Source organism: Staurois parvus, unplaced genomic scaffold (assembly GCF_062004578.1).
Source record: "Staurois parvus isolate SC_StPar_1 unplaced genomic scaffold, SC_StPar_1.0 ptg000631l, whole genome shotgun sequence".
NCBI classification, from domain to species: Eukaryota; Metazoa; Chordata; class Amphibia; order Anura; family Ranidae; genus Staurois; species Staurois parvus.
The window spans coordinates 162,767-177,072 of record NW_028318427.1 but is presented as its reverse complement, the minus strand read 5'-3'; the positions used below and the strand labels follow the sequence as shown (position 1 = coordinate 177,072).

Below are 14,306 nucleotides of genomic sequence, written 5' to 3'. Positions count from 1 at the left end.
TCAAAGGAACAGTTAAAAACACTTAAAGTGTCACTAAACCCAGGACCCTGCATTCACTATATCTGGTCTCCCAGGACCCTGCATTCACTATATCTGGTCTCCCCGGACCGTGCATTCACTATATCTGGTCTCCCCAGACCCTGCATTCACTATATCTGGTCTCCCCGGACCCTGCATTCACTATATCTGGTCTCCCCGGACCCTGCATTCATTATATCTGGTGTCCCCAGACCGTGCATTCACTATATCTGGTCTCCCCGGACCGTGCATTCACTATATCTGGTCTCCCCGGACCGTGCATTCACTATATCTGGTCTCCCCGGACCCTACATTCACTATATCTGGTCTTCCCGGACCCTGCATTCACTATATCTGGTCTCCCTGGACCCTGCATTCACTATATCTGGTCTTCCCGGACCCTGCATTTACTATATCCGGTCTCCCCGGACCCTGCATTCACTATATCCGGTCTCCACGGACCCTGCATTCACTATATCTGGTCTCCCCGGACCCTGCATTCACTAGATCCGGTCTCCACGGACCCTGCATTCACTATATTCGGTCTCCCCGTACCCTGCATTCACTATATCCGGTCTCCACGGACCCTGCATTCACTATATTCGGTCTCCCCGGACCCTGCATTCACTATATATGGTCTCCCCGGACCTTGCATTCACTATATCTGGTCTCCCCGGACCCTGCATTCACTATATCTGGTCTCCCCGGACCCTGCATTCTCTATATCTGCTCTCCCGGACCCTGCATTCACTATATCTGGTCTTCCCGGACCCTACATTCACTATATCTGGTCACCCTGGACCCTGCATTCACTATATCTGGTCTCCCGGACCCTGCATTCACTATATCTGGTCTCCCCGGACCCTGCATTCACTATATCTGCTCTCCCGGACCCTGCATTCACTATATCTGGTCTTCCCGGACCCTGCATTCACTATATCTGGTCTCCCACAGTACACAGAACATGGAAATGCAATTATTTTAGTAAATATAAACTGCTAAATGCCTTTTCTCATCAGCAGTTAGAGCAGTCTTGTGACTTCTATCAGTGTCCAGCCAAGCACTGATTAAAGCTTGTAGGATGAGTTTTCATTGTGCTTTAAGATGATGCAGAACCCCTGACCTCTGTCTGGACAGTGCTGATTGGCCCTGTGCTGATCACATGCACTCTCCCAAGAAAAAAAAAAAACTCTAGCAATACACACTAAACTGGGCATGTGCAGAAGGGCCACGGGTTCAGTCTGTCTTATCAGCATAGACATTTGAACAAGAGGAGGGGCAGAGAAGACAGGATCAAACAGCCTTTTTACACAATGCAGAGGATTAACCCCTTAGGTTCATCAGGGAGTATAACAAGCATGCTTTACTGCATATACAGTACAGACTGATTTTATTGTTGTGGGTTTAGTAACACTTTAAGTATTTAAAACTATGTTGTAAGTTATATCCACTATTGACAGGACACGACAATATAGGAATCAGAACTCGCCTTTAAGAATTTGTGCAAGAAAAGGCTCATCATAAATCATTCCTGTGCAGGTTTCCTGCCACTGTTTCTCCTGCTCGCTGTGCTGACCAGCAGCTGCAGGGGGAGCTTGGAGCGTAGTACCAAGGTGGCCGCCTGGGGAGGAAAGGTATATGTACTTCCACTTCGGAATCACTCCTTTTAGGTAACCGCAAAAGGCAAATCCCACTGGAACTGAGAGAGCCGCTGATGACCCCGGGATCGTACAGCGGCATGACATCAGCACTGAGATTCTTCGCCGACTAGTTTTGTCCAAACAGACATTCTGAAGGAAAATTGTCCTTGAGAATGTCCATTTAGAGGAAACTAGTTGGTGCGGAATCTCAGTTCTAACGTCACTCCGCTGTACAATCCCGGGGTCTTCACTCTCACTCTCTCTGTTCCAGTGGAATTTGCCTTTTGCTGTTGCCTATGAGAAGTGATTCTGAAGTGGAAGAGCATACCCCTGTGGAGGATTTGTGCCTGAGAAACAATGCTGTGTCTGCTGTACTTCTACTGCAAAGTGAAACAAAAAAGAAAGCGCACCAACCTTGCGCATTACCTCACTAAACCATAATTTTATTAAATTCAGAATGATACTCACAAACAACGCAGTAAATCAAGCATGTAAGTCCTCAAAGGAAGTTTAGAAATGTGAAGCCTGTGGAGTCACATCATAGGGGTAGACACTCAGAGTACGCTGATGCGTTTCGAAGGGCGTCCCTTCTTCATCAGAGCTTATCAGAGAAGGGACGCCCTTTGAAACGCGTCAGCCGTACTCTGAGTGTCTACCCCTACGATGTGACTCCACAGGCTTCACATTTCTAAACTTCCTTTGAGGACTTACATGCTTGACTTACTTAGTTGTTTGTGAGTATCATTCTGAATTTAATACAATTATGGTTTACTGAGGTAATGTGCAAGGTTGGTGCGCTTTCTTTTTTGTTTCACTTTGCAGTACTGGTCGGGCTTCCCCAGCCTTGTTTAGAGCTGCACAATCCTATATGCATTGGTGTTCGAATTTTTCAAGTTCTGGTTCCATCCATCCACCCTTGCTCTGGGTCATAGAGCGCAGGAGAGGTCGTTTCTGGTTCTGCTGTACTTGTTACAGCTTGTAGTCTGCTGAGTGTGCATTTGATTAAGGTGGTGGATCTCGGTGTTTTCTTTACACTACAAGGATCACCTGGATGGTGGAAGGTCTTTTTTTTATCTGAATATATAAGAACTTTTACACGCATTTACAAGCGCCGGTAAAATCTACTCCTGAACGCAAGTTTGGTGTATTCAAAAAAACAACTGTAAACTCAACTGCCTGTAAACGACGATGTGTACATGGACACATAGGAAAACATAGAGGAGAGTTCAGGGGCTGCTGAAAAAAAACGCTGAACAGCTCCTGATTGTCAGTTTAGGAGCTGCAGTGTACATGAGCCCTTAGGCTACGTTCACACTAGCCTTGTCAGCAAGCGGCAGACAGGCGTTTGGGAAGCGTTTTTACCGTTTTCCAAATGCCTAGGAAAATTCTACACATTGCAGCACATAGTGCTGTTCACACGGACGCCTCTGGTCGAGTCAGGAGGAGTTGAAGCCTCCTATTCAAGTCTATGGTGCCGCTCTACAAACGCCCGGCCGGCGTTTGCGGTGCGGTTGCGACGCGGTTGCAAAGCATTTGCGGAGCGTTAACACCATTCAAACTTCATTATAGGTGTTCGTGGGGCATTTTTAACGCTTGGCAAACGCCTAGCAACCGCTGCTAAACCGTGCATACAGCGTTTTTGGAGCGTTTCGGAGCAACGCTTGTCAAACGCTATAGGGGCGTTTGGCATGGGTTGGAAAAAAAGTCAAGCATGAACGAGTCCTAACTCTCCAGTCAGCAAAGCTCATGCACTCTGCTGATTGGAGAGCTTTGCCTCTGAATCTGCAGGGGACGTATTGGACCTCTGCATAGTGATTAAAGTGTTTGCTCTTCCCAAGACTATCTGAAAAAAGGTGGCTCTTTTCTCTTGGAGCATCTAGAGCCACTCTTGTAAGCAGGGCCTAGAACTGTGCCTTTGTACACTGTGTACATCAAAAGAAACACACAGCCCTGTAGACTAGGAAGGCAAGGCACTCCCCTGCTCCTCCCTCCTCCTACCCCCTCCCTGTCTCCGGACTGCACTGTCCATTGTCAACACTTTTTTGTGAAGATTGGAAGTTACGGGAAGCATCACTGAGAGATCAGGAGCCAGCAGCATTGAAAGTTGTAAACTGCATGTACTGGGGTAAGAACTTTAACAAACTCTTTGTTGAGGAATGCTTATTGTGCTCAATGTGTTAAGCTAAAAAATGCTGAGAGTTTAAAGAGGTTCTAAAGGCAGGAGGTTTTTTTATCCTTAATGCCTTCTCTGCATTAAGGTAAAAAACCTTCCATGATCAGTTCCCCCCAGCTCCCCCTTGTACTCACCTGAGCTCGATCTTGATACAGTCAAGTGCCCCAGAGCAGCAGTGCTTCTCTCTCTCTTTCTCATCAGAGGACTCATCAGAGGACTCAGAGGTAACAGCAGGAGCCATTGGCTGCTGCTGCTGTCAATCAAATCCTGTGAGGAGGGAGTGGGCTATGGAGCCAAGTCAGGGGCAGACTGACAACTCATGGGGCCCCTGGGAAATAGGGGATCATGGGGCCCCTGTGTCCTCGCCCACACCCAAAAAAGCCTATGAAAAAGCCAATGAAAGGTACCAGGGGCATCTCATGGGGCCCCCTACTGACCCCGGGCCCTCGGGCAGTGCCCGAGTGCTCGAATGGTCAGTCCACCCCTGAGCCAAGCTGTGCTGTGCTGTGTGTGTCATTTGTAGCACAGAGCCTTGTCTGGGATCAGGCCCGCAGGAGTGCCCCCAAAGCCCCCAGAAGGGAGGAGGAACTGGGGACCCCAGAAGAGGAGGTTTGGGGCTACTTTGTGAAAAACATTGCATAGAGCAGGTAAGTATAACATGTTGAAAAAAAAAAAACTTAAATCAATTTAATACTACTTTACTGCAAAAAGTGTACACGTATCTTTTTAATGGATTTCCCTTTCAATAAGTATTTTGGTTAACATAAATTCCAAACCTGCAGCAACCACAAGCTCCTTATACAGACAAATCCCATCTTGATATCTCTTGGTGGCTTAGCACCTCATTATGAATCCACCACAGTGTCATTACAAGGATCATTTAGTCATATAATTACCATGTTGACATTCTCTCAATGCACAATTTAACACGATTTTAGTAAGTAATCTAACGGGAAAAGATCCGGTAATGATGTGTTGACTATACTGAGCTTGACGTAAAGTTATCAGCTTTGGATGGGCTGACTGCAGACAGATGGCCCCTCTATTAAAATAAAACTGTTGTGTTGCTGCTTGTAACTGGCTGATAGCGGCACGCAGCAACATTGTTTGTTTAAAGTGCATGGAAACCTAACGGAATGAAATGTATCGCATTGTATCAAAAACAATTAACTTTCTCAATAAAATACTTTTTACCATTTTTTATTTTTTTATTCTTTTGCTGCATCTCAGTGTCGCTGATCTCTACATAAGAGCACTCTTAGGCCTCATGGACACATGAACTCACATAGTCGTTAAACTCTCCTGGCAGCAGAAAAACGCTAAACGCGGTAAAAACGCATGTAAACGCAGTACCGTGTTTACCCGCGCTTAGCGCTTGATGCGATTATTCATTTGATTGGCCACAGTATTTTCCATTAACATGGATAAATGCCCAAGTGCTAAATGCAGCAAGCTTTTACACGCGTTTTTGCCGCATTTAGCGTGTTTTGGCCAAAATATTCCTCTCCTGAACGCAATGAATCTGCGTTCAGAAGAGGAAAGTTTAACTGCCCCTAAACTCTGCTGCTCCTAAACTCTGGTAAAAGCCTATGTATCCATGGACACAGCAGTGTATTTAGGTTTTGTGCTACCCTAGGCAATACAAAAATGCCCCCCCCCCCCATGGAGAGACCCTGACACCAACCAACACCCCCTCTCCCACAAAGAGTGCCTGACATTGACCAACAACATCCCAGTCCCCACCCGAGAGAGCCTTCCACTACCACCGCTCCCCATACACTGGCAACCCCCCCCCCCCCACCTCGGTGAGAGAGAAGACACCTTCACAGCTCCAGACATACCCAAGAACAAGGGTCAGGCTCTGCATACACCATCAAGCAGCCCAAACGTCTCTCAGATCCCACCTGATCCCCATGCTGTGTGTGTCTCTTCTTCCATCCCTTCTTTAGGGGTGCGCCACTGCCCCCCTGAAAGATGCCGCCTTAGGCAAATGCCTTTTTTGCCTTGTGGTAAATACGCCCCTGCATGGACACATAGGCTTTTATTGAGTTAAAGTTCAGGGGCTTTGGTAAAAAAAAACGGCAAAAGCTCCTAAACTCACGTTTAGGAGCAGCAGTGTACACGAGGCCTTATTTTGGCTGCATGGCATATCTAAGGGTAGGTTTCCTGATGGTGACAACAGTGGACCATGCCTGTGTAATATGTGTTGAAATGGGCACTTGAAGCCTCCAACCAAAGCCCATGTGACAGGGTGACAACAAAGGAAAACAATTGGCTGACAGAAATTTTTTTTTAAAATGACTGTCTGTGTCTTCCTACCCTGGTGACAACTATGACTCTCATTCCTTGTTTTTGTTGTCATAAGGGATTACATTTTGGGGAAAAAATCCTAATGCATCCAGTGTATTTAATTTTTTTAGTCTCTCTATAAAACAAAACAAACTTTGTGCTGCTTTTGTAGGTGGTGTTGTTCCTGAGATACATGGTTGGCAGAGTCCCTCACCCCCCACCGCTGTCCGACCTTGCATCTAGCAAGGATGTAGACATTTATTTAGTGGCAATTGGCAGCACTTTTCATAGGCACTTTTGAAGAGCTTCCCTGAGATAAGCGACATCAATAGGTATGCAGGGAGAGGGGGCATGTAATTTCCCCTGTTCCACCCCCTCCATCTTTTCAAGCAGTGATAGGCATAGCTGGAACCACCACCCAGCAATTCAGCTTCACTGGTTGCTAAAGTGCTGGTAGCCAGGCCACACAGCATAGAAGGTTTGTATGGTATAGGTGACCAGGCTGCCTGCACCATAACAACAAGTGATACTGTGTGACCTGGCCACCTACATCTTAGCAACCAATGATGGTGTTGAGCCAGGCAGCCTGCATCCTAGCAACCAATGAAGCTGGATTGCAGGGTGGAAGATCCAGTTGAACCTACCTGAAAAGATGGAGAGGTTAAACTGCCAATGCTCCCCACAGGTACACCCAGGGGCGGACTGACAACTCATGGGGCCCCTGGGAAATAGGGGATCATGGGGCCCCTATGTCCTTGCCCAAACTCAAAAAAGCCAATGAAAAAGGTACCAGGGGCATCTCATGGGGCCCCCTGCTGACCCCGGGCCCTCGGGCAGTGCATAAGTTTCCAATTGGTCAGTCCGCCCCTTGGTACACCCAAAAGGCACACTTACTGAACATGGTTCAATGACAACTGAACTCTGTCTGAGCTCAACACTAATAACTCCCACAAATCAGGCTTCTATCAGGGAAAGAGCAGAGGAGCTGGAAGCAAACAGAACTTAAAGGATTTTCTTCACATTTCAATAGCTGGTCATCGGAGAAGTCAATACAAGAATGTATGGACCTGTATTTAATTTGATGCTTATGAGAGTTCTTCTTTCAATTCTTTTACAGATGCTGCCCCAGATGGTGGATCCCCTACGCTTCCTCGTCTTTCCCCATTATCCGTATCAGATGTGCAGACTGATTCCTTCCGTCTCACCTGGGAGCCTTTGGATGGTGATTTCGATGCCTTTGTCATCCAGTATGGACCCTCTGGTGGTCCCACCCAGGAGGAGACTCTGCGAGGAGACCAGACATCTTTCCTGGTCACAGGGCTGCTGCCCAGAGTTAATTACACTGTACAGATCCAAGGTGTCTGGGGAGAGAGTTATAGCAAGCCAGAAATTGCGCATGTGTTTACAGGTGAGGCGCAGAGGGTTGTGGTGACTGGGGCTCATATCTAAGATTTGTATAGAGAGCAGAAGGAGTCTTTAGACAAGTCAGATTTCAGCTAGCGTTTTTCTTTTTAACCCCTTGGCTCCGACACCTCCTTGCTCTTTAGGGGTTTCTGATGATGGGAGGTGGGGGAGAGGTTTAGTGCCATGTTACCGCCATGATTAACTGTCACAGCGGTTACATTATCGGAAAGCTCCCGATTGCAAATAGTGATCAGGAGCTTCCCATGAGGTGCCGGTAACTGTGCCGCATTCTCAGCACATGTTACATCAGGTATGCAAATATGCACCCTCTCTGTATCAAGGCCCAGCCACCAAGAAGCCGCACATTTGCATACGGTTGGCACCAAGGAGTTAAGCTAACATTTGATAGGTCACTTTTTCATGTGATAACACTGTTCAACAGGTAAAAAGTTTTGGGCATAAAATTAGCTAATCTTACATAATTTTGGGGTGCTGAAAACGAAAATGACCCTAAAAAATGTTGATTGGCTCTAGTTTCCATGATATATTCACCCATCTAATGACGTAAGCCATTCAAAATTATGATGCAACTTCAGCTGCATATTGCGCAATTGATACTGGTGACCAATAGAAAATTGCATGTATACTGAGATGATGCAATATTAGCCTTTAATTGCATCACTTCACTGCATAAAAGCTGCAGTATCTGTAGCTGATTGTAGTTCGTCTTTACATTTCGTTTTATGCTTATATAGGCTACTCAGTAATGCCTCGAACTTGTGTGAATAAAGCAGATAATTTCTGCTATATCTGCAGTGAAATAACTTTTATCTCACAAAAAAGGAGGATAACAGGAATGATTAAGAAAGCCTACAACTTGTATTTTGGCTGCAAGATAGGAGACCAGGACAAGAGCTGGGCACCACATATATGCTGCAATTCTTGTGGGACGGCACTGGAGCAATGGTTGAATGGAAAAAAGGCATCTATGCCTTTCGCTGTGCCAATGATTTGGAGAGAGCCAACAGATCATATTAGTAATTGTTACTTTTGTATGGTGCCTCCAATTGTAAAAGGGCTAAATAAGAAGAAAAAGTTATCTGTGCACTATCCAAATATTCCATCGGCAATACGTCCAGTTCCTCATGGAGAGGGGCTAGCAATTCCTAAAGCACCAGAATCCTTCGTGGTTGAGTCAAGTGAGGAAGAACCTGAAGCGTGTAGTCACGTGCAGTTGTAAGAGATAGCCCTTTCCTCGAATACAAGAGAAAAGCCAAGAGAAGCAAAACCGACACAAACTGAAGACAAAACTAGTGAGAATCCTAAGTATTAAAATGATTCAACTTAGCTTATGGCTATAATTTTTCTTGGTAATCCTATGTAATATATTATGCCATTTAGGCTTTGTTATGTAGTCAATATCACTTGCTTTATATTTGTGGAAAGACATCTATCTATATAATTATTGTGCATTATGTAGTCATTACGCCTATAGTAGAAAACTTTCCGTTTACAGAAAAACTAGAGCCAATTGACAAATTTCATTGTTATATTTGAACTCAGAATGTGAAATTCATTAAGAAATGGATCCTTTTGTTTCCAAAACTGGCAAAAAATAAAAATTTGTTGAACAGTGTAATCAGTTGTCGCAGGCAGCAGTGCCGGCATATCCAGTGCTCAGGACATAAATGCCATACTGAGTCCTCCCCCCTTCATGATAAGCTTAGGGGATCCTATGCCCAGGAATCACTGTCGCTGTCAATACTCCTGCCAGCCTTGTTACAGAAGGAAGGTGTCCCCATCCCTACAGTAAAGTATTGCGCCCAGGGCAGCCACCCCTCCTGCCCACCCCTTGTCCTGGCCCTGATAGGCAGCAATGGGATTTGAATAAAAGAAAAATATTCCTGCGCCAAATACAAATTAAGTAAATCACCCTTCTAAATTGCTGCTGTGCAAAAAATGTGAATACACAAACAATGAAATATATAAATAAACAGCGCAAAATAGACCTAGAATCAAATATTAATAAATCACAAAATATAAATGTCCCATAACAATATGTGCATATCTGTGTCAGAGAAAAATTTCTTTCAAGAAAAGGACACCATAAAAAGTCCCTTGTGGTGAAAAATACGAACTCCAAATAATTTTTCTAGCCTTCCACCTTTCATTCGTGCACACCAAAATCAAATGCACTCACCAGATTTTGGTGAATGAAAAGCCTTTAGGATCTTATAGGGAATCCTATACCAACACGTCTTGAGAACGCCCGATAGGAGGGGCGAAATGCGTTGACGCATTTCCGGTTCATTCGCCTTACGTCTGACGTCACTTCCGGTGAGTGGAACGCACGCCGAGCGGTGCGTTCCAGCGGCCATTTTGCGGGATTTAGGCTGGTTCTCTGCTGTTCCTCTGCTCTATTTGGCTACATTAGTGTGGGAACCCTGGAATATGTTGGCTGGTTTTGATCATCAGGATGTCATGGGCTTAATAAATGTGCCTTTTACAAGCTATTGAAATGTGAGTGGCCTGGATTCTGTTCGTTATGGTATAAGATTGATCTGGCAATATTACACTATGTAAGTTTTCTCTTTGATGATACGGTGGAGCAAACTAGGGAGCCACGGTGAGGACCTGTAAGAGGATCTTATCTTGGAGAAGCTATCATTGAGCTGATGGAAAGAGGGTATAGGATTCCCTTTAAGATCCTAAAGGCTTTTCATTCACCAAAATCTGGTGAGTGCATTTGATTTTGGTGTGCACGAGTGAAAGGTGGAAGGCTAGAAAAATTATTTGGAGTTCGTATTTTTCACCACAAGGGACTTTTTATGGTGTCCTTTTCTTGAAAGAAATTTTTCTCTGACACAGATATGCACTTTTTGATATGGGACATTTATATTTTGTGATTTATTAATATTTGATTCTAGGTCTATTTAGCAATGGTATTTGGTATGTAGAGACTGGTGTAGGGGCATTTTACGAGTGGCATTTGGTGCCAAAAACAGGTAACACACTGACCCAAAATGTCCTCAACGTACAACATTGTACAACTTACTGTACCCCAATGGTATACCTACCACTTAACAATCTTCTTAGCCAAATCCTAACACCTTCAGCATCTGTTACATGCTGATGACTGGAGCCGAGTGCTGGTACAATGCAACTCTATTGCACATGCAGGGGAGTTGTACCATGACTGGCCACCTAATGCCTGAGTGAAAAAGATGTTAAAATATTGAAGATAGTGGCAATGAAGGAAGCACAAAGACACTGACCTGTTGTTACTGGATCAGGGTAAACACAAAGGAACATTTTGCCATACTAATCATGCATTGCTGCAGCTTCCTCCCTGTCACCTTTTTATTTCTCAGTAGGAAACCTTATCAGAAGTAACTCATGCTGATAGCCCAGGAAAATGGCAGCAGAGCGAAATTACACGTAGTGCTCTGGATTGAGACAAGTGCACACTAAAGAGGGATATGCTTTGTTAATTTTTCATGTCAGAGGTTTACAACCACTTTAAGGCCCCAGTCAGATATAGCCACCCTGTTGAATTACCTAATGCACACTAATGTGTGTTATGTGGCATGTTAGTGTGCCTGAGCAAATGCTTGTGACAATTGTCCAGTGAATTGTTTATAAACAGACTCCTACAGTATCCCTAACCTAACCCCCAATGCTCAATTCCACAGAGAAACCGTAACCTTACCATTGATGCTCAATCCCATTAGTTCTCAAGATCTACCAACAATCTCCCCTAAAACTGATGTAATACCCTCCAGGTTAGTTAGATGCGGGTTTTTTTAGACAGAGGCTAGAGTAGCAGCCTGGGGATGAGTCAGCCTGGGAGTGAGGTAGTGAGCTTACCTCAGGACAGGTAGGGAGGCTCTAACAGGTCAGGGCTTCCGGAGCCCTGCCACCTCTCCAGAAACCTGAGAGCTTTCTGGAGGAGGTGTAGATGCTCAGATCCCCAGGCAGGAGACAGGCATGGTGACCAGGGCAACCCTCAAATGTGGCAGACACTGGGAGGAGGGGGGCAGTGTTAGGTGGAAGATGAAGTGAGGCAGGCTGGAGTGTGGGGGAGATCCCAGGGAGGGAGCCTACCTACAGGCTGTTGCAGAAAAAGAGGATGTCCACTGTGCCACCGTAGATCTTGAGAAATAATGGGATTCCTCATCAATGGTCAGATTAGTGTTCCTCTCCTGGAGGTGAATTCAGCATTGCAGGTTACTGTTCTTTGACTTCAGTGTGCAAGGTGTGGAAATGCATGTTGTCTGGCTGTGCAGAGCATAGTGGGACCCATTCAAATCCAGCAGCCCCTGAGAGGGTAGTGCTACACCTATATTGGAAATCAAAAATGTTTTTCCTACCAATCCTGCCTCCCAGGGGCGGACTGACCATCTGGGAACTCGGGCACTGCCCGAGGGCCCGGGGTCAGTAGGGGGCCCCATGAGATGCCCCTGGTACCTTTTTCATGGGCTTTTTTGAGTTTGGGCAAGGACATGGGGCCCCATGATCCCCTATTGCCCGGGGGGCCCCATGAGTTGTCAGTCCGCCCCTGCTGCCTCCCCATCAAGCACCATGATAAAATACAAATGTTTGCTTATTTGGTGCAACCCAATCTCTTTATCCCTTTAACTATTAATCTTGGACAGCTCTGAACCTACCTGTGATCCGCTACACCTATACAGCCATTTATGAACACTTTGTAACACTTGTGTCCTATCCTGTTCCTGCCTTCTAGAAAAGCCTCAACCTCCACGACTGGAGTCGATTTCGCCATCAGACATCCGCAGCGATTCCGTCCATCTCACCTGGGAAGTCAAAGGTGGCAACTTTGATTCATTTGTTCTTTCCTATCGGGATGGAGAAGGGCAACCACAAGAAATTCCTCTGGAAGGAGATGTGAGGTCGTATGATGTGAAAGAATTAAAAGCTGGGAAGAAATATAAATTTACCTTATATGGCCTAATAGAAGGAAAGAGAACTAAACCGGTGACTACTGAAATCAGCACAGGTGAGTGGAGGGTGAGGCTTAAACAAGAGAAGAAAGCTGTTTACTAGAACACTAAAGAGTACCTGTCACTGTTCTGTTGGGTTGGGTATTTTTGAAGAGGATGCAAACTATACATTTGCCAGGGAAATGTCACAGAAGGCTTTGTGAATAATGCAAACATTAAGAAGTGATCCCGTGGGGACATTTCTTTCACTGTTTCATCTGTGAAATAGGTTTATAAGAGTTGTGCCTGTGCTTTTCTAGAAACATTTAAAGTGAATCTCCAGTTGGACTGTATACAGTGAAAGAATTTTAGAAAACATTTTTGAAGATTTTGGCCTTTTTATTGTCTGGAGATTCGACCATACGTGGATTGAGGTTCAACTGCTTCAGCAGGTACCGGACAAATTTCGATCCATGTTTCAGCAGGCTGCTTGTACAGAAGTTGATCTACCTATCGAACTAGGCTGTTGTATTTTCCCAACATGATCACTGCTGCAGGCTATAGCCACCAGCACTTATCAGTATATATTGATGGTGGGGAAGTATACAAAGACTGTGCGCGGGATTCCGCCATCCACATCGAGTGTGTGGATGGGGCATATGAGTTATTTATTTTCATTCAATCCGTTGGTTGAGCGTAAGAATGACAAGTCAAATGGCTGCTAAAAATGGAGGGTCTGCTTTATTATCTTCACCTGATAAGTCTTTCAGTTGTAACAAGAAAAGCAGCTGCTTCCAATTTCGATTGCCTGTGAGGCACTTTAATCACTTGCCTACTGGGCACTTTTACCCCCTTCGTGCCTAGGCCAATTTCAGCGCTGTGGCACTTTGAATGACAATTGCGCGATCATGCAACACTGTACCCATAGGACATTTTTATTGATTTTTTCACACAAATAGAGCTTTCTTTTGGTGGTATTTAATCACTACTAGGTGTTTTATTTTTGCACTATAAAAAAAAAGAGCAAAAATTTTGACAAAAAAATAGGGTTTTCTTTATTTCTATTATAAAATTTTGGAAACAGGTAATTTTTCTTCTTCACTGATGTGCGTTGATGAGGATGCACTGATAGGGAGCACTGATGGGCACTGATGAGGTGGCACAGATAGGCAGCACTGATGGGCTGCACTGATATGCAGTAATGATGGGCACTGATAGGCGGCACTGATGGGCACTGATAGGCAGCACTGATGGGCGACACTGACAGGTGGCACTGACTGACAGCTCTGACTGATGGCACTGATGGGTGGCACTGCTGGGCACAACTGCTGGGCACTGATGGGTGGCACTGATATGGGGCATTGATGGATGGCACTGCTGGGCACTGATGGGTGGCACTGCTGGGTACTAGTGGGTGGCACTGCTGGGCACTGGTGGGTGGCACTGCAGGCCACTGATCGTCAGTGCCCTGATGATCAGTGCTGATCTATGCTGTGACAGCAAGAGGAAAGTGGTGCCGATATCTGGTAACTGTATTTACTCCATGATCTTCTGTGCCATTTGACACAGCTGATCACGTGGTAAAAGGCCGCTGTGATTGGTCTTTTACCTACGGACACAGCTATCACGGAGTGTACTCCGCTGGGGGCATGCAGGAGGGCACATTCTGGGAGGACGTCATAAGACACCATCCCAGAACTGGACAACTGCTCTTTAGCCATCATTCGGCTATAACGCGGTTGGCAAGTGATTAAAGTGGTTGTAAACCTCAGACATGAATCATGAACAAAGCATATCTAGGCTTGCCACCTCATCCCTTTAAAACCAAACACATATTATTTA

General features: G+C 45.4%; 1 protein-coding gene across 2 annotated transcripts in view; it reads left to right on the top strand.

Annotated features, from left to right (window-relative positions):
• Positions 1-14,306, top strand: part of TNXB (tenascin XB) — a 205,408-nt gene that overhangs the window by 106,106 nt on the left and 84,996 nt on the right. For both annotated transcript variants that reach the window (XM_089693391.1, XM_089693392.1), the window contains 2 exons: positions 7,238-7,528; positions 12,269-12,541. In XM_089693391.1, coding sequence (XP_089549517.1) covers positions 7,238-7,528; positions 12,269-12,541 — 564 coding nt within the window. The remainder of the gene's footprint in view (positions 1-7,237; positions 7,529-12,268; positions 12,542-14,306) is intronic.